This window comes from Nelumbo nucifera, chromosome 1, assembly GCF_055504915.1.
Source record: "Nelumbo nucifera cultivar China Antique chromosome 1, China Antique-T2T, whole genome shotgun sequence".
Classification (NCBI taxonomy): Eukaryota; Viridiplantae; Streptophyta; class Magnoliopsida; order Proteales; family Nelumbonaceae; genus Nelumbo; species Nelumbo nucifera.
In genome coordinates, this window is record NC_142649.1 from 60,657,882 (window position 1) to 60,679,440 (window position 21,559).

Sequence of the window (21,559 nt, forward strand, 5' to 3'; positions counted from 1 at the left end):
GAACCAGGATGAGTTCTTATTGTGATCTCGGGAAATTCGGGATCTATTGGCTCATCGTGACCTCAAGAGATTCGGGATCTATTGGGAAGGCCTTTGGAGTCGGTTATGCGGTGCTTCGGCTCATTAGCTCGGAGCTGGAACTTCGATTCTTTAATCCCAAACTAGATTAAGTGTCGAGGTACCTCTACACTGAGGCGGATTTTGGGCCTAAGTGGCTGAATGCCCGAACTATGAATATTACGAACGGGACTTGCCTGACTGTATTGTCATCCTTCGATCAGATCACGCCTACATATCCCCTTCTTGCTAGGTCGTACCCACCCACAATCTAATCACACTTGTACGGCTTCACATTGAAAACATCTTCCGATATGGACAAGCGGAAAACGTCTTATTGATTGGTCGAAATTCTTCCTATACCGTATCTTTTCCCGAGGAGGAAAGATGTTTCGTGGAGATAGAGAGAAATCAATACCAAGACAGTTGACTGACGGATGCTTTCTTGCCGTAATCACCTAAAACTTAGCGAGAGGGCGGAAAGAGCGGTTCCATCCACGAAGCGAGGGAGAAGCTGCAGCAGCAATCACCCTCGCTTCGCGACGGACGACAGAGAGATACATCTGTCCAACTTCAACACAACTCAGTCAGTTGGGAAATCAATAAAGTCATCGCTGCCGCTTCTCCCCCTACAACACATAAAATAAGTCGTAGGAACAACGAACAATGAAGTGATAACCAATAAAAAGCATTAATAACAAGCAAAAAAGAAGAAAATAATAAGCCCGACAAGCAAAAAAGAAGAGATAAATACATAGCCCATGTCATGTATGTGTATGTCTGCCTCAACGTAGAATTCGGACATGCAAAACAACCACCCCAACTCCAAGAGGAGCGTCTGATCATCTTCGTTACAGAGTTTGATGCCTCTCTTTTCAATCGCACACACACAAGGTATCGTCTCCCTCATATGGGTTCCAGTGGTTTTAACGTTTTGACCCCATTACTTCACATATGGGTTCGAGTGGTTTTAACGTTTTAGTGTTATAATGTTAGTTGCTCTGAATCGTCTTCTCTCTCTCTCTCTCTCTGGTTGCAGGTGTGACTGAGAATTGTTCTTGTTTCTCTGGGGGTTTTCTTTATTCTGTTCCTTCTCATTTTAGACGATATTATTGAACCCGATTCACGTTTATAATTACTGAACTTGGGCAAACTTGCATAAAGGTTTGTTCCCATTACTTCGCATTAAAGGTTTCAATGTTACAATGTTAGTTGGTCTAACCGTCCTCTCTCTCTCTCTCTCTCTCTCTCTCTCTCTTTTAATATTTTTATTGGCTGCAGGTGTGACTGAGAATTGTTATTGTTTCTGGGGATTTTTGTTTGCTCTGTTCCTTCGCATTTTGACAATATTCTTGAACTCGGTTGACGTTTATAGTTACTGGACTTAGTTAAACTTGCAATGTCCTCTTTTCTTTGTTCACTGGAAGATCAATCATTATTTCTTTATCGTGTTCATTGATCTTGCCTTTTGGATCTGATATTTGACTTGCATTCATTTATTAATCTCGTTTGTCCTTTTTTTTTTCTTTCTTTTTCTTTTCTATCTAATTTCTCTGCGGGTATTATTCATTCTCAGCTCAGACCTGTGTATTTTCTTCTCTGTTTTCCGTTTATCTTGGCTCTTGGATCCCACAGAGGTTATAGGGGTTGCAACTCATGTTCTCGTGTTGTGTCAATGTAGGGGCATTCTATGTCAACATGAACACGATACAGCCCGTGTAATCTAAATTAACACAACTAACTTGTTTAATTCTATACTAAATGACACGTATAACCCAAATGAACACGAAATCAACAAGCTTAATGCTTAACCTATTTAAATTAAACAATAAATAGACTTAAATAGTAAACATTCAATCATCCATTATCTAAACAAATTCATACAATCCATTCAATATCATTCTTACTTACCATAAAGTGTTTAATCCAAATATACATATATGATCTAATACTAGAAACTTAGGGTCATAAACGGGTCATTTTTGAGTTAAGTGGTTCGGCCTGAAATTGTCACATTTATTAATCGTGTTAAACAGGTCGAAGGATTTTGACATGAACACAATTAAAGTAAATCCAAACCCACTAACTTCATATTGTGTTCACATGTTGTGTCAAATATTGGTAGCCCTAACTCACTATTAGTCAATTACATTTATGCTTCTAGTGATGGAGATATAACTAGAGGGACCACCCATTTGCTCTGTCATTCTACACTATCATCTTGGTTGCAGTAATTTCAGTGGGTTGACTTTCACTTTGTTCTTTATCTTTGATTGATGGCTAATCAATTTAGCCTTGTTAAAGTTTGTTCTTTTCTCTTTGAAGCGATCTGAATCTCTAGGGATACATGTGGTCATTTATTGGAGATATAATTGCTTTCTTGTAGATATTTTCCTTTTGATTTTAGAAAATTCCAATGCTTGTTCCTGCAGTGATGCTCATGATTAGGAATAAGTTACTCACAGCTGTTTCATAGAAGGTGGATGGATAACAAGGGAAACATGGATAGAGTTCACTCATATATGAGTTTATTTTCTACTTATGTTCGATTTAGGAGGTGTTCTACAATTACAATGTGAATTGTTTTTATTGTTGTTGGTTCTAAAAACAAATCAAAATCATTTAGTTTAAAAACAGATTGTTTCTTAAAACAAAAACACACAAAATATATTCTTGGTTGTGTATGTGTTTTTTGTTTTCAAAACTAAAACCGAAAACATGTTTTTGAATTTTGGTTTCAAGGACATGTTTTCATCAGGTTATTCATATCATGTTCCATAAATCATATGGTAATTCTACACTACAAATTTTGTTATTGTTTTAAAAACCATCATTTTGATGGTTTCAAAAATATGTATTGTTTTTTGAAACAAAACCAACTTATTTTTGCCTTTAAAAACAAAAACAGAGTTCAAGAACATGTTTTTGTTTTTTTGCTGATGTGGCAATTTCAGAAACAAATGAAAACAAAAATATTCATGTTGTAGAATGCCCCATTAGCAGTGCATTGCATTCATTCATATGGCACAAATTGAGATAACCACTAGCCACATTTCTAGCACTTGGATTCCTAGCTCTATCTAAAAATTTGGAACCTTTATTCCTAGAAATGAATACATGAGCTATTTCTAATAAATGGTGATTAGATTAATAGTTGTTTATTAGACCACGGAGGAGGTAGGCTTGTTTCTTTTTGGTGATGGTGTCTAATGAAAAAAATTTGATGACACAGATGACATCACTAGATGAAAGATCTGTACTTGAGTTGGAAGACAAGACCCTTGTTACCCCTGTCTCACCTGCTAGAAAGAGTCATCCTCTGGATGTAATTCAGCACGGATCATTTTCAGGTTCTCCGCAAGCTTCCAAAAACATATATATGAGGAATAGAGTGCTCAAGAATCTAAAGATTGTTCTGCTGTCAAGCAAAATCAATTTACTTTTGCCATTTGGCCCCCTTGCAATCCTTGTCAATTATCTCACAGGTCGTCATGTAAGTTTCCTCAATCTATTTTGATATATTTGTCTGTCACTTTTACCTTCATTACAGGTTGATTTATTTATTGAAATGGAATACAGGGCTGGGTTTTCTTTCTTACCTTACTGGGCATTATACCTTTGGCTGAACGTTTGGGTTATGCTACAGAGTAATTCATATAATCCTTGGGTGTGAGGTTATAACATTTGTCATTGGAATGGCTTTTGTAATTATATGACTTTACAAGTGCTTAATAGAGCTCAGCTTTTTTCTGCTGCAGGCAGCTTGCATTCTACACTGGACCTACAGGTAAGCTTCTTGGATGATTTAATGTTAGTATGTTGGTATTCAAGAATGACAGTTGACTTTTCATATTCTTCCCCATAACACAGTGCACTCTCTTGTTTATGTATCTATTTTGTTGTTGATGAGTCACTGGATCCACAGTAGAACTAGTAGTTTGCTTGATAATTTGTCATATTTTATGTGCTTTCTGCAATCACCCATAATGTTTCTGTAGTTTTATTTTTAGGGAGGTTTTCAGGGGAATGATAAGTGTTTTCAGGTACTAGGTACATATAACATAGAAGGTAATTTCTACAAACTAAAAGTTCTGAAATAACTGACAAAGTTGAGCAACAACTACCCATAAAAGAGAAGTTTCTTGGCATCTTGGCATCTGGTATATTTAAGAATAGTTCCATTGCAGTGTGTTTGAGATAGAATATAGACACCTTATAAGCAATTCATTTTAACTAAAAGAATCGAAAATGCAACATATTTACTTCAAGATGATAGGTTTGTTTCCAATGGATTACTTATCTAACTATTGGATTTCCTGAGGAGATTGGAATGAATGATCAAATGTAACTACTGAACTTATGGATTTCATCTGGAATTTTTAATATTTTAGTAATACATTACTTTGGTTCAACCATGTGGTAAGGGAATTCTGTTCATGGCCATCTTCTTTCATCAGAAAGCAGCAGGTAGGTCAAAATGGAATTATAAGATAATGACCAAACAGGGAAATCAATACACAAATTACATAGATTTTGCAACAGTAACCACACTAGCTTACAAGTATTATGGTTATTTCACTATACAACCAGTAAACCACATAAGGGCATGCGGTATCAAATGTGTAAGATCAAAGTTGTGTATTCAAGTGAGAAGTGCAGCAGACCACAAATAGGGAAGTTGTATCCCATATATCATAGCTACTTCTTTGTATGATACAAATTCCAGATGCTGATTGCTGTTGGACAATATGTCTGTAAGGTTTTCTTTAAATACCATGCTACTATAGTTTTCCCCCTTAATAGTAGAAGTGTATCTAATGCTTTCAAAGGAATTGGATACTATTATGCCCAGATACCTGTACAATGGTGCCATATTATGTTGGATACTTAAACCAAAAGTTTCATGCTTAGTAAAGGAAACCCATGTTGGATAAATAGGAGTGAAGAGAAAACATGGGAAGTAACAAAAAAACTATAGCAAATGTGCAGGAGTTTATTATTATTGCTGTTTTTTAATTGTTTCTGGTTTGTGACTCTTGAAAGGGGTTTACAATTCACATGTACTGTGCAGTTTCTTTCCTGTTTTCATCAATATCAACCACCTTCTGGTAAGAATTAGAATTCCATTGGACATTTTCTGTTCTTATAGGCAGTTCTTCTGGGAATAAATCATAGATAAACAATCTCCAATCTTAAGTTGATTTTTGTTGGAGCTTTATCATTTCACTAAACTTTTCATCTCATATTTATCAAATGATTAATATAGACTACTAACTTATTTGCCTGACACATGTAATTTATAAGCTTAGGCATTGGTGTTCATAGATATATAGCAAGCATTGGTTTACTTGGGGTCAACTACCATTCTTAACTCTCATGTATAGGGGACCCAGAACATGCTTTATCTTCTTTTCCGTGTTCGAACTAGGAAGTAAAGCTAGTGGACATTAATTCATGTTCCAATTCCTGAAATTTATCCTACTCCCTACCTTTTTATTGTTATTATATTTTGAATTGACATGGAATCCTTCATAATGTATTAAAATTGAAACTTGCAGTTGGTGGTCTTTTAAATGCTACTTTTGGTAATGCAACGGAATTGTTAATATCCATTTTTGCACTTAAAAATGGAATGGTTCGGGTTGTTCAACAATCTTTACTAGGCTCAATTCTGTCAAACATGTTGTTGGTGCTTGGCTGTGCTTTCTTAAGTGGTGGAATAGTTCACTGTAAGAAGGATCAAGTGTTTAACAAGGTAGATATATCACATCCTCTTTAGAGTTAGTTTCTCTCTCTGTTCTGTTCTTCATGTGGTGAACGATTAATGTTGGAATGGTTAATTTATATGGGCAGGCAGCTGCTACAGTGAACTCAGGGTTGCTGTTGATGGCAGTTTTGGGCCTAACATTTCCAGCTGTACTCCACTACACACACACAGAGTTGCACTTTGGAAAATCTGAATTGGCACTCTCAAGGTTTAGCAGCTGTGTTATGCTTGTAGCATATGCAGCCTTTCTTGTTTTCCAGCTGAAGAGTCACAAAAACCTATATGTCCCTGTTGATGAGGTTTGTTTCTAAATATGTTTTTGAGAAGAAAACTATGATTTTAATCTTCAAGATATATTGTGTTGTACTTACAAATGTCAGTAAGTCCAGAGCATGGCCTGGATCTGACTTGACTAAAGCAGGTCTAAACCCAAAAATAGATACTTAGATTGGATAAAGATCTGGGCGAGAGTAGTACTAGGATGGGTGACCTCTTGCGAAGTCCTCGTGTTGCACCCCAACTTTTGCAAATACCAAAAAAAGATTGGATAAAGATCTTAAAAGGGTAGATCATCTCATAGTTGATCTAAACCTGGATCTGTCCCAATCTAAGCGTCTTTTATTTTTTATTTTTATTTAATATGGATTATATGCAGTGTAACATGATGTTTTAGGCACATACATGTAAAAGGCCATTACCCAATGTTGGTCTCAGATATCTGGGGTCTTTGTGAAAATATATGGGCTCTGGAATTAACATTACATTCAAAATATGTTTTGCAAATATTTATGAAGATTCACTGTTTATGTTGGAAGATTAGTTTAAAGTGAAATCGTTGAGAGACACAGCCATACAATAAGAAATCAATTCTTATTCCTTGGCTGCTGCAAATATGGGGTCAATAAGGCACATTTTCTGGGGATCACCATTGACATTGTTAATGTATGCAGTATAAAAAGGGTTTGGTGGCATACTTATTCTTTTATCAGATAATAAAAGTTAACTGTTGCCAATCAAAATAAACATAAAGAGAAGATCAAAGAACATAGATGATTGACCCCAAAACTACATATTTAAATAAGTTTTAAACTACTAATCCTAGTTTCGCCCCGAAACCATGGGTCTGGGTGCCCTCTAGAGATCACCTGGGCTATTGGGGCCTGTAAATGGTGGACTCACTTGTTAAAAAATCCAGTTTTCTAAGGAAAGCTCCAAATTTTATATCAATTCCTTTTTCCACTTTCTGGTATGCATCAATCAATTTATGGTACATGTAGAGAACTTTGATGTGGGCCCCACAGCTGTGGTCCCACTCTGTCCATAGGGTAGAATGTATCTAGTCACAGCTGTGGTTATTTTGCTATTCTGTTATTTCTAGTTTCAGTTTTATATTGTTTGTTATTTGTTAGCAGTTATGATGTAAACACCAAGGGCAGATATGTCCTTTCATGTAACTAGCATAACCTATATATATTAACTTAAAGTGGCGGCGGCGGCAGAACATTGACATTCTGTTCTTCTCCTCAAAATCTGTGTTCTGTTGCTCTTCCATCACTCTTTCTTCTACATCTTCTTCACTTTCTCTTCTCATCGAACCTGAAATCTCTTACTGATCAAGATTGAATAGCAGTCTTGAAAACCTACAGTACATATTTGTCCTATGCAATTAGACCTAGTTTTATACATTTATCTGTTTTGTCATTTTTATCATACTTATTGTTAATGTTCTTGTTTGTATTAACTCTGTATGTTTAGCTTATTGATGGATGGATGTTTATGACACAATTGACTGAATTTAGGGTGTAATTCAGACTGAGAACTCATATGATAATGAGGATGCTGAGATCTCTAAATGGGAATCAATAATATGGCTTTCCATTTTGACAGCTTGGATTTCAGTCCTCTCAGGATACCTAGTTGATGCTATAGAGGTGTGCTTTTCTGACCTTTCTCATACCTTTATTCAAGTGATACTATGACATGTTATTTATCATTGGACTAAGGATCAACCAACCCTTGACAGAAGAAGAAGAGTGGCATTTCTTTTTTTTTTATTTTTTGTCTGATTTATATGCTGACCATCTCTAGTAGAATCTTAGAACAGGATCATACAAGGATCATGACAGATATCACTTTTTCTTTCCAAATATTTAAACCAACTCCACATAATGCCATTGGTAATCAACAATTCGAACAATCAGTTAAATAAATTACATTATATGCTATTAATAAAAGGCCATACCCATGTACTACACAGAAGAAAGAGAAGTCAAACAGAAGAAAAGCAAAATTACAAGGGGGAAGCCTGCTGCTGTACAGATTTTCTAATCTTTCTCCAATTTTAGCTAATCCATCTGCAATATGATTCAACTCCCTCGGTATCCACAGCAGTTTTGCATTTATATTTTCCAAGGAGTCTCTTGCCTCAGCCAGATAATGACTCAACCTCCAAGGACCCCCCTCCTTGTCCTTCAACCATTTGATAGTATTAGCAGAATCTCCTACAATGGATAAGTTCTGAATGCCCAATCTTTTTATTATTCTGATTCCAGTGATAGCTGCCATCACTTCAGCCTTTGTTGAATCAGCATTACCTATTGGGCCACTGAAAACCCAACAGATATTACCCAGATCATCCCTCAAAATACCCCTATCCCCGCTATACCAGGATTGCCTGCAGCACTTCCATCAATTTAAAATCATCCCTCCTTCATTATGCGATATCTGTAATCTTTGGATTGGTTGGGGGTAGGTTGGAAGAAACAAGATCGTTTGGATATTTCTGTTAAGGTCATTGAGAGAGAGTCCTTGGAACAGCTCAGAATTAACAGTCCAAAAATTGCAATAAAAGGAGATATCTGAAATTAATTCTTCAAGAGATCTGATCTTGTTGTCAAATATGTGCTTGTTTCTTTCCTCCCAAATTCCCCACAATACTGCATGTAACACAGTTTTCCAGTACACTTTACCTTTTCTGCTCAAACCCGATCCATGCCACATATTGAGAAACTCCTGAATATGCTTTGGAGAGACCCAACTGTATCCAGTCAGGTTTAAGAAATGCCACCAAATCTTTTGAGAGAAATTGCAATGAATGAATAGGTGATCAGCTGATTCACCTTCTCTTAGGCAAAGCACACAGGCATGAGGAGAAATATATGATCTTCCCATACTTTTTTTCTGAAGATCACAAGTATTTATTCTCTGTAGGCACGCTTCCCAAACAAAGAAGCAAACTCTTAGTGGAATATGACTGCTCCAGATCTTCTTGGAAGGGAAAGAGGAACTCTGTTCACCTGCAGTTAGAGCCTTGAACATAGATTTGGAAGAGAAATTGGGTTGAGGGTCCAAACTTGGGTGTCAATGGAATGAGGGGAAGTGTAGACTTCTTTTATGGTAAGAAAGAGGTTCAAGATGTCTGAGATCTCAGTGTCAAAAAGAAGTCATTTTTGTATTCTTTTTTTTTTTCGCACAAGGTGGCAACTCAGACTTGAACCTGCATTCGCATGCTTATAAGCCCAAGATTTTACCATTACACCAAACAAAAAAGAGAATACAAACAGCAATTCTTCCCCTATTTGATGGGGGCACTGCCTAGAGGTTGCAACAGATAACCAACTAGGGTAGTTACAAGTCAAGCAACCACATACTACATCATTTGGAGTATGACTAACAAATGCAAACTAGAAAGTTAATAACAACCAACAAAACATAGTGAATCACAGCCAGAGATGAAAAGTTAACAGCAGCCACCAATTCACTAGAGTCACATATAAAGAAACATTATCCAAGATAAGTCTCCTTGAAGAGGATGACAAAAAGATAAAGACTCTTGTTCAAGGATGGAATAATTGGAATGGCCTAGCTGTGAAATCATCTCTGTCATCATCATCATTTCCTGCACTAACCTACAAGAATGGGCGATCAGGTATTAAGGGCCAAGTCCCATCATCAGGTAATCCTTGGGTTGCAAATGCTGTTTCAAACCAGGTTGCTCATAGCATGATTACAGCTAAACAAATCATTGACCATCAATTCCAGGAGAGGGGGGTGTTCATGTTTCTTATAGGTTGTCCAGATCTTGACATCACCTCTTGGTCATAGACAACTTCTTTGGCCACATTAAAGGCTCACCTGACTGAGAACATTCCTTTTGTATCTTGGTTCCAAAGAAAGGAAACCTTACAAGGATGAAGGGGAACTATGGTATCTAGAATTTTTCTAGTTACCTATGTCATAAAAAAAGCAGTAACCAAATTCATATTCCATTTCCAAGTAGAATCCTCTATAAGATCATGAACCATCGAAAGATTACAACCATCTAGTTTTGAAGAAGGGACTTTAAAACCTGGGATAAATGGAATCCAATTGAACTCCCAAATCTTGATTTTATGGTCTAATCCAACGAACTATCAAGCCCCCTAACAGAATTTTCCTACCTTTTTTTTCTGATTGGTAACAGAATGTTCTTACCTTCAAGAAGTCTTCTCTAGCTTCAGGAACCTATTCTGTGAAAAGCAACCAAATAAAAAGACAATCTTTTGACAGGAAATATTTAGCCTTTATTACTCCAGGCCAAATAGAGTTTACTTATGCACAAAGCCCCCATGCTTTCTTAGCTAGGTGAACAAGGTTAAAACAATGGGGATCCCTGAAACCTCAACCTCCACTTTGTTTACTTCTTCTCATAAAATCCCCCCGACTCAGTTAGTTCATTTTTATCTATATTTGCATTCCATCAGAGCTTTCTTTGAATACAGACAAGATGTTTGCTAAGGGTCTTAGGAATCAGGAAATAAGCATGGTTTAAAGTATCGATACACCCGATACGCACAAACAGGTGTATCAGGTGTTTCGCTACTTTATAACTTTGTTATTTTAACTATTTTTTTTTTCAAAATTGCATCAGGGGGTCGGTTAGCATGCCTACCCCCTGAAAATAGTCAAGGTCAGAAACACCCCTTATTTGGGGTTTTGGACAGCTCCTGGTACGATATGATACATCCGATACGGGGCGTATCGTATCAAAATTTTGAACCTTGGAAATAAGACATGGAATAGGTAGAAAAAACTGAGGCTGCAGATTCAAGAACCTCCTTTTGTGTTTGAGAAAGTAACTTTCCTTTTGCTGATCCAAAAAAGTAACCTTTACTTCCATGAACTCCTTTTGCTATTCTGTCAAAAACAAGCAAAAAGACCTACATTTTTTATTTTTCAAATTCGGTGGCCGGACCAAGGTAAATCCCCAAATTTTCTCTATTTTTAGTCCCTTTTCCATTACTTTTTTCTGGAATAGTTGGAGACTATTTTGTCTGAAAGTGATTTCAGACTTACCTCTTCATCTGAGGCTTTCCCATAGAGGTTCAGCAAGCCCAGACTTTTACTTATAGGCATTCTAACTAAAATATAAGATATATTGAATTGATACGTTAACAAAAATTGAAACCTAAATATCAAAATACATTACACTAGATCCAGTTGAAGTAGCATGCATTTCTACTGAAAATGATTGAATCAATTATATTTGATGCTCTTTCTTGTCCAAGCACATCATGGCGAATGTGAAACCATGGTTTAAAGTATTGATACACCTGATACGCACGAACAGGCGTATTGGGTGTTCCACTACTTTATAACTATGTTATTAAGTTTTTTTTTTCAAAATTGCATAAGGGTGTCGGTTTTAAGCATGCCTACCCCTTGAAAATAGTCAAAGTCTGAAGCGCCCCTCATTTAGGGTTTTAGACAGCTCCTGATATGATATGATACGCCTGATGTGGGGCGTGTCGTATCGAAATTTACAGGAACTATCTGGCCTATTTCTCTGACAAAGAGGCAGTTATGGTCAAGAAGAACCCAATATAACTCATTTTTGTGTCTATAGAGTGATATTTTTTTGTCCCTTATGTTTCTGCCTGCTCACGTTTTATTAATAGTTATGTTCCTTGTTGGATTGGTTTCACAGGGAGCATCTATTGCATGGAATATTCCAATTGCATTTATTAGCGTTATATTGCTTCCAATTGTAGGGAATGCTTCTGAGCATGCAAGTGCTATTATGTTTGCTATGAAAGATAAACTTGTAAGTGCTTCTACAGATAGAATTTCTATCCTTTTTTTATTACCATGATCTTATAGTTCTTTTTCCTGATCTTCTGCATAGGACATTTCTTTGGGAGTGGCTATAGGGTCATCAACACAGATATCTATGTTTGGGGTAGGTAGTAAATATTATATAGTTCAGTTTTGACTTCAAAGAAAGTAGACTGCTCTTTAAGCACACTTTCTACATGTCAAAGTTAATAGTTTGAGATCAAGCAATAGTAAGTTAAATATTTAGAATGGAAAATGAGTACAAGGTTTATTTTTACTGAATAGTGTTATGAAGATATTTGACCAATCTGCATATTCCATGCTGCTTTATGTTTATGATAAATGTCCATCATGAAGAAGACTTTTCTTCCTCTTCATCACTCACTAGATAAAGTTTTGATAAAACAAAATGCTGGTTTTGATATTTAATTTTTAAACCATGGAAGGGTTTGACTCATATAATAGCCTTTAGCTATCTCATGAATTTGACACACTGTAATTTACCGCTTTATTTGGTTGGAAGAATATTTAAGAGAAAAATTCCAAAAATGTTCCAATAAAATCTTAGAGTGGCATTTGGTTGTCTTAGAAAGTAAGTACAATGCATAACCAAATTTTCTTGATTGCACTGTGTGTGTGTTTGTTTCTAAAATGAGAGTATTTTTTTTCTTTGAAGACAAAAGATAGGAGAAGCTATATGGAGCATGTAGGGACGAATTAAATCTGGGTGGGATTCACAAAGATTATAGTTTCTAGAATTTCCTTATTCTTTTTTTTTTCTTGACAACCCAACAGTGCTAAGATGATAAAATTTTCTCTTCTTTTCTTCTCTTTCTTTTATTGTCTTTCATTTTCTTTTCTTTCATTGTAATTATTTAGCAATTAAATAGAGCCAAAGGCCAATCTGATCACCTTTTCTTGTTCCATGCTTTAGAAATTGGGGAATCTTTTATGTTGTATTTTTCACTTTCTTGAATGACAATCATATTCAGTGATGTTATAAAGATGCTCTTATATTTTTCATAATTAAGTGGTTATTCTTCCTAAGAAGTAAGCATGTTATTGACATTTAACCAGTCCTTTTCAGTTCATATTATGACTAGTTTTATTCCTATTTGAATATCATTCTTGAGACAAGCTTATCCTTTAAAGTGATTAAGAAATAGTGGAAACTGAAACAGAACTTTTTCTAAGTGGGGTCTACTGTTGGAGGTGTTGAAATATAGGTGGCTTGGCCTTGTCACAATTGGCATAGGTCTAGACCTGTAGGTAAGACAGTATTAGAAACTGCAATTTATCTATTTGGATGGCGTATTCATCCATTATTATCATCATTACTTCTGTATCTAAAATCGAATATTCATACTTTTCTGCTTCATGCATTAAAATCAAAATGAATAAGTGATTTTTAGTTCTTATGTAATTTCCATTTTTTCAGCATTATGTTTGTTTGGTAACTTTATTGTTTAAGCACACTATAGTTCCTTGTATTGGGTCATATATATATCTTAAAATATGTTTTGTTGTTTATTTGGCAGATCCCCTTTTGTGTGGTTGTGGGATGGCTCATGGGACGTCCTATGGACTTAAATTTTCAACTTTTTGAGACAACCACACTTTTTGTAATGGTTCTAGTTGTAGCTTTCTTGCTGCAGGTTTGTCTTTAATAATTAAGAAAATACAAATTTCTTTTGATTTATTGCAACTGAATCTATTTTCAAGAAACTTTAGTTCTTGTTAGAGAATAACTTAACCCTAGAACTATCTTATCAATGAAAGTTTATTGTCTCATTTGGTCACAAAAATTTCTTTTGTGAATTTTTATTGGGGTACCCCAAGATTTCTCATATTCCAAGATTCCAAACTGCCCATTCATGTTCATAGTTTCTTCATTTGAGTTTTGTGCACTCAGTTTTCTAGACTTACACCATCACTAGTTATAGATTTAAACCTATTTTTGACATGTTACCTTTTTCCAAGGAAGGTAATGATTGAGGCTTTGATTTTAGGAAAGGTTTTAATGACCATGAAACTAGTAAGGTGTTAGCTCTCCTTGAGACCTTCAGGATGCATTTCTTTGCCAATATGGGAGGAGCAATAGAGCTTGGACATTAAGACCATTTGGATTTTCACATGGCACTCCTTCTTGGTTCTTCCTTAGGGATGTGTTTGAGGATTTGGTTTTTACGAGAGGTTTTAAATATCATGAAGTTGGTGAAGTATTAAAACTCCTTGAGACCCTTATGAATGTTTTTCTTTGCCCTGATAGGAGGAGAAATAGAGTTTGGACATTAATCCCAGTTGCAGTGGCGAAGCTAGGAATTTTCTTTATTTATTTATTTATTTTTTTTGGGGGGGGGGGGTGAGTTAAACAAGAAAATGAGATAGGGAGTAGAAGAAGTAGGGTTTGGGGAAAAATGGATTGAAAAGGTTTGGGTCTATTACATATTTTTTTAAAGGTAAAATAAACATTTTTTTTTTATTTTAGGAGTTGGAGGAGCATTAGAGAGTGATCCGTTACATTTTAGTTCAAGTTTTGGGGGGGGGGGGCAAAGACCCATTTCATTATGTTTTGACCCGGCCTCCTCTTAGTAACCATGTATAAATAACAGCTTTACCAAAAAGTTTGGGTGGGGGGGGGGGGCAAGGACCCCCCACCAATATACTAATATACTTGGCTCCGCCCCTGGAGTTGGATCTTTCACATGCTGCTCCTTGGTACTCAATGAAATGCCTTTCTCTACTCCTGCCCCATTTAGGGTTCTTCAGGGCGAGATTACACAGCCATGGATCAAAGTGAAATGCTCCAACAAAGGCAGACTTTCTTGGTGCCTTTACTTCTAGTGAATAGTTAAGACAATAATGTTAAGGGCCCACGAATAGGATCTCGTCACAGGTCGGTTAACGGGGAAAACTTCTTGTTTTCCCTTGTTTCTCCCTTTTTTCGAGGAACCTATCTTTAGCGCCTTTATGGTGATTTGTTAAAGAGATCACCAACTCTCCTCTGCTCTTTCTTGACTGAAATTCTGGATGGATTTATTGAATAACTTGCTCCTTAAATAGGAATTACAAGAGTCCTTCTTAAGGAAACTTTCTAAAAAGCATTAAGAGACTTTCTAAAGAGAGACTTTCGAAAAACATTAGGAAACTTTCTAAAAGACCTAGGAAATAATAATGCTACTGCCTAATTAATAGGAACACTGGATCTAGCTAAGAGATAAGATAGGAACACTGAATCTAGATAAGATAAGATAGGAACACTGAATCTAACATCCATTACTGTTGTTGTTTGCGGCTGTATTCCTTTCCAACTAAAGCATCCACAATATTACTCCCTTCCTGGACTAAGAGCTTGTCCTCAAGCTCGAATTCAGGATAGGTGTCTTGAAACACAGTCAAAGGAATCCAATATAGGTGGAATGATTTTTCCCTCCTGGATCGGGTTCCAATGAAGAGGATTCATTCTTCCTCTTGTTCCACCAGGAGGCAGAAAAGTCTCTTGCACTTGTGCCCTGCTGAGTAAAGTTCATCACAATTAAAACACTGTCCCCTCGCCTTGCGTTCCGCCATCTCAGCCCTGGACAAAGCTTAATAGGGGGTGCAACAACGCTGCTTCCCACTCTGGATGCCGATCTGGAATTGTTGCTCGTCTGTGGTTTCTGTTCTTGGCTGGCTGCTGAAGATGGAGCCATTCCGAGTGGTTTCGGGGCTGCCCATGTTGTTTGAGGCCGCCCTATACTGATACTTCCGTGGTTGAGTTGCAATTTGCGTTCAAAAGCGCGAGCCAAATTCATAGCAGTAACCAGATTGAGGGGATTTTGCATCTCCACATTCCACCCTCAAAGTTTCTACTAACCCCACGGTGAACATGTCAACCTGTTGGTCTGGTCGTACAGAAGATGCTCTCGTAAGGAGGGTCTGAAATTGTTTGAGGTTGATTAGTTCGCCTAATGGATTGCTTGTTAATGGGGGCCCGAATCTGAGAAGGCAGTAGGATTTGAATTGGGTCCAACTGAGCCCAGGTTCCTCCTGCTCCAATATATAAAACCAGAGCTGCGCCTCCTCTGTCATGTGGAATGCGGCTAAGCCTACCTTGTCCCTGTCCTCTGTCCGTTGGTTGCGGAAGAACTGCCACATCTGTACAGCCATCCCAAAGGATCTCCAATTCCATTATAGGAAGGAAATTCCAGCTTGCTGTATTTGGGAACAATCGTGGTTCCCTGGGCAACGACCTGCTGATCGCTGGACGATTCTGCCATGTCTGGTCGGCGGCCGTCTGTGGTTGCAGCCCCTTTTGAACTCTTTTCCTTGCTGGAAAAATATAACACCATCAAGCGCCTCAATTCTCGGACGTCGTCCTTGATCTTGCGCACCTCCTTGCTGTTTTCCACGAGTTTGTGCTCTAGATCATGAACCCTAGTCTTCAATTGCTCAAAGTCACCCATGACGCCCTGCTCTGATACCAAATTGTTAAGGGCCCGCGAATAGAATCTCGCCACAGGTCGGTTAACGGGGAAAACTTCTTGTTTTCCTTTGTTTCTCCCTTTTTTCGAGGAACCTATCTTTAGCGCCTTTATGGTGATTTGTTAAAGAGATCACCAACTCTCCTTTGCTCTTTCTTGACTGAAATTTTGGATGGATTTATTAAATAACATCTGCTTCTTAAATAGGAATTACAAGAGTCCTTCTTAAGGAAACTTTCTAAAAAAGAACTTTCTAAAAAACATTCAGAGACTTTCTAAAAACATTAGGAAACTTTCTAAAAGGAAACTTTCTAAAAGAAACATTAAGAAACTTTCTAAAAGACCTAGGGAATAATAATGCTACTGCCTAATTAATAGGAACACTCAATCTAGCTAAGAGATAAGATAGGAACATTGAATCTAGATAAGATAAGATAGGAACACTGAATCTAACGCCCATTACTGCTGCTGTCTGCAGCTGTATTCCTTTCCAACTAAAGCATCCACAATAAATAATCACTTATTCCTCTTTTGCCCCTTCACCATAAAGGTATGAACTCATTTCTACGGCCTTCTTTTGGTTCTTGGATGCCACCAGAAAATGTTTCAGACCTTTTCTCTTTACAATTTTTTTTATCATAAACACCTAAAGAGGAGAAAGATCCTATGGCATTTCTATAGGGCAGAAATGTTATGGGGAATTTGGAATGAAAGAAACTCTAGAATTTTTGAAAATAAGCAACAAGATATAGAAGGTATTGTTGATCTGACCATGGAAAAGGTGGCAAGTTGGTTGCTAAGATGAGAGGAGTTCAAAAAGGTAACCATGGATGGGATTCTGAGAGGGTTGAGGTGGTTGCAAGTCATTCCAATAGAAGACTGCCTATATTACAAGAATGGGCAGCTCAAGAATGAGGTAGTTTGAAATTGAGATTTGATTGTTGCATCCTAGGGGCAACAATTTTTCAATGACTCCAGCACAATAATATTATGTTATAGTGGACCAGACAATGTACAAAACTCGTTAAAGGCAGATTTTTCAGCTATATTTTAAGGTCTAAAAATAGCCTTGACAAGGGGTTGGAATGATTTGCTAATGGAGGGAGACTTGCCAAATTGTGTTAGTATGGCTTCTAGAGAGTGTGGGGGCCATGGCCGCTTAGATTTTATAGGGAACCTGAAGCTCTAGCATCCACTCTGAATTTCTTATTCAGATGGATTCCTATATCAGAAAATGAAATAGCTGATGTTTTAGAAGGATATGGTATAAATAGAGAACATGAGAACATCCGGTTTGAAAAAGAGATTTAGGGACTAACCTGTAATCAGTGTTGTTTTTTACTTTTTTCTATTTTTACAGCCTTATGTTGCTTGCTGGCTTTTTCTGTTGTTTTGCATCATTTTAAAAGTTTCTGAATGGTGGGCCCTTTCTTTATTTTCTATTAATAAAATTTAAACACAGTAATTGATAAAAAAATAAGTCAAAATGCATGAAAATCAACAAAGAAAAAGGAAAGAGTTCTCTTTTTTTCATATTCAACTAGATTAGAATTGGGGGAAGTTTCGGAACCTAATAATGCAGTTAGGAAGAGTGTTATTATGCAAAATGCCAAAATGCAGAGGAAAATATATAGTGTTATTGTAGTCTAGGTGGATATCCACAAAGCCCTTCAATAATTTTTGCATATTGATTTGAAAAATCATCTCCATAGATACTCACTTCTTGTTTCTTTTTCCTAACATTATTGGTTGCTTGGGTTCATGAGTTTGTGTTTTTTGTCTGTATGCAGGAGGGAACTTCTAATTATTTTAAAGGACTTATGCTCATTCTTTGCTATCTTATAGTTGCAGCAAGTTTCTTTGTACATGCAGATCCAAAGTCAGTTGGTAAGTAAATTTTATTACACAGGTAACAGCCCCATACCATGTATGGAACCTAGGATGAAGTTCTTTTCATGTGTATCTGTATGAAAAGTTAAACTGGTTTAAGTTTATTACAAATCTTCATTTGCTAGAGTCATTTCTGCAGCCTAGGAGTGCAAAGTCAATACAGTACATAAATAATTTGATATTAATATCCTCTCTAGGATGCATCCTCTTTAATGGGATTAAAACAAGATAGCATAACCTGAGATAGATGGAAACATGGTTCGTAATATATCAATGAACATTTCAAAATGTAGAGTTTGAGAAGTTTCAGTGATATTTTGCTAATTTTACTAAGATATTTGGAAAATCTAGAAAATCAGGAAAGCTTTTAGCATGGAATTAGTTAATAAACCTTCAAGAGATCATTAGAAGAAATATAATTGCACATTTAAATCTCAAAACCATATCATTAGAAGAAATATATTAATATCCGCTCCAGCTCGCTCGCCTCCACTTCGACAAGACCCCCCCCCCCCCCTTTAACTTGTGATATGCATCTTCATTCTTCTTAATATAAAAGATTTTTATTAAAAATAAAGAAAAATGAGATCCTCCTTCCTCCTCATCTCCCCTCCTCTTAAGTAGGCTTACGCCTCTTTGTGTTCGGGAGGCTTACGCCTCTTACATTCTGAACTATGCCTCACACCTCTAGGTAGTGGAATGCTTTGTGTGTCACGCCTCCGCGTTTTAAAACATTGATGGCAACATTTTTTCAATAAACGCCCACAGAACCAAAAATCACCTTAGTAAGTGAATCATATCAAAGTAAAAAGCTAATTATCCAGTCACCAATTCCTTGTTAGTTCTTTTAGGAAAATATTAAACAAAAAGAACTATGACGATTCCAATGAAATATTGACAAATTTTAAATAATATTCTAAAATTTTAAATTTTAAATATATAATCTATCAATGAAATCTGAAATATTGCCGACATATTGGCTAAATATTGGGAATATCTGAAAAAAAGATTCCCGGAAGATTTCGTATCACCACCTAGCAAATGGGGATATTTTGGGGATGCATCACCAAATGTCATCAATATTGCAAACCATGGATGGGAAAATATAGTGGACTCAAAGTTATGTCTTTATCCAGTTTGTGCTACCAATCTTTTGGTTTGGTTTATAGAATAATGCCGAATAGTTGGTTTTCACTGAAGAAACCAAGGATACTTTCAGTATGCTTTTATGCTTATTATACTGCACTCAACATTCCTGTCATTCGGTTCAATCAGTCTACTTTGTTCAGTAAAATACCTAATCAACTTGATTCTATGATTAGTTATATGATATGATAATGTTAGCTACTTGAGCTTACATTTTATCACTGGAAAATCTAATAACTTGTTTTCATGATTCACAATCCTAGCCATCTTTCATTTCTATTGTACTTTCACACTGTGGTCTTACTGCATCACTCTTTACTACATTGTAGATGCATTCTCTGTATATCAGATAAATATATATTTGCATTAGATAATCTATTTTAAGCTTACAATGAGTCATTTTTTGCAGCTGATAAGATTCACAAAAATTAGTCTAAGAAGGATGCATGGATTCATGAGGTGGAGCTCAATTTCTACTGTCATTCTGTTGTATATGTCTGCAATTCGTTTTCTTCTTTCAAGTTTGTTGTTGTGAAGTTCATTTCTTAGGAGGGAGATGAAGTTGCTTTTGTCAGGCTTATATTGATAAATAGAAGACATCTGGTAAAACCCTACGTCCACGGGGAGACTGTAAAATTTAGTTCAGCAAAAATGTAACGTTACTTTTTTTTTAGGAACTTAGATATTACAGTACAACAAGTAAAATATTAAGGTTCAGTTTGGAAGGAGTACAAATACAAATATGTACGGTACAAATACATACAAAATATAAGGTTTTGCACTCTACATGTGTACTCCTTCCAAACTGAGCCTAGAATACTATATGGAGCATAAAAAAAGTGTGTAAATATATATGATGCTGGAAAGTTATAACCCAGGAAGAGTTTTGACCTCTGACCGATCAACCCCCAAGTGAATTTTGATGAATACCATCTGATTGGTTACCACTTTTATTATGATATCAGTTGATTGGTTATAAGATCTTTTTCTGTATCATGTCTTTATAGTGTCATAGTCGAAAGCCAAAACTCCTAAGCCCTACCCCATATAGTATGATAGAGTTGAGTGGAAAAACTCTGAAATATATAAATCATGGTTCGACCAACAATGTGCTCCCAACATTTCCCAACACGCTACTGCAATTGCACATTAGAAACGTCTCCCTTGTCATCGGGAGATGTTTCTGACTGCAGCGGCCTGTTGGGACACTGTTGGGCGGATTTTGTTGGTAACAGATCCCTGCCCTCTGGTATCATGTCTTTCTGACGGTATAATTTTTTTTCATAAATCACTGTTTCTCCATTACCATCTTGTTACCATCAACAATCATAATGTGTACAGGTGCAACATAAGCTGAGTTGGTGCAGATTAAGGCTAGGGCCAACCTAGGGGGTGCAAGTTGGATGGGATGGGCCAGGTTTAAGATCAACCCCGACCATGACTTGGGCCTAAGGCCCAAGCCCAGACCAAGCCTGATGATAAGCTCAAATTGCCCAACCTACCCTAGCCGTAACTCAAATTTGACAAACTTGGGTTGTGATCATACCTGGACTTGGCTGGGGTTGATCTGTGTACTCAGCCCAATGTATTAAAAACGGCCCTAAATTCATCTTTCTTTCTTTTTATCTATTACTATCTTGTTCAGCAGGGCTAAGATTGGATTGGAATCAGGTTGGACTTGGGTACCAAAGGAATAGGCCAAGCCCCAGCCCAAGTATTGAAAATCCAAGCCAGTTCATATAAAAGTTGAAGTTGAACACAAGTTTAGATGTATAGGCACGTTAGGTAAGCACAATGAGTGAACACGTAATAACTGTGTGACACATGTCCCAGTTAATGAGCCTTTCATCCAAATTTTTTGCTCCGTTAGACAGAAATTATCCATTATTTTATTATCTTTGTCAAAAATAATTAAAAATAAAAAAATAATGAAAAAATAAAACGTAAATGAGTCTCAACTCCCAACATGTTTAGGTTTTCCTTTTTCATTGTTTTTATTTTTAATTATTTTGACAAAAATAATAAAATAATGAACAATTTTTGTCTAGCGGAGCAAAAACATTTGGATGAAAGGCACATTAACTGGGACATGTGTCACACAGTTATTACGTGCTCACTCATTGTGTTTACCTAGCATGCCTAC

General features: G+C 36.5%; 1 protein-coding gene across 6 annotated transcripts; it reads left to right on the forward strand.

Moving 5' to 3' along the window:
• The first annotated feature begins 451 nt into the window (after window positions 1–451).
• On the forward strand, window positions 452–20,151 carry LOC104594374 (vacuolar cation/proton exchanger 2-like). 6 transcript variants are annotated; one of them, XM_010254659.3, is made up of 13 exons: window positions 456–951; window positions 1,097–1,221; window positions 3,290–3,550; window positions 3,637–3,704; window positions 3,816–3,844; window positions 5,616–5,812; window positions 5,911–6,123; window positions 7,636–7,755; window positions 11,790–11,906; window positions 11,988–12,041; window positions 13,456–13,572; window positions 18,171–18,267; window positions 19,826–20,151. In XM_010254659.3, the coding sequence occupies exons 3-13, from the start codon at window positions 3,290–3,292 to the stop codon at window positions 19,846–19,848; spliced, it is 1,296 nt and encodes a 431-aa protein (XP_010252961.1). In that variant the 5' UTR covers window positions 456–951; window positions 1,097–1,221; the 3' UTR covers window positions 19,849–20,151. The 6 variants fall into 6 exon arrangements, with proteins under 6 accessions (XP_010252965.1, XP_010252961.1, XP_010252964.1 ...); XM_010254658.3 differs by having other exon boundaries at window positions 460–951; window positions 7,624–7,755; XM_010254663.3 differs by lacking the exon at window positions 5,911–6,123 and having other exon boundaries at window positions 452–951; window positions 7,624–7,755.
• Window positions 20,152–21,559: the final 1,408 nt, after the last annotated feature.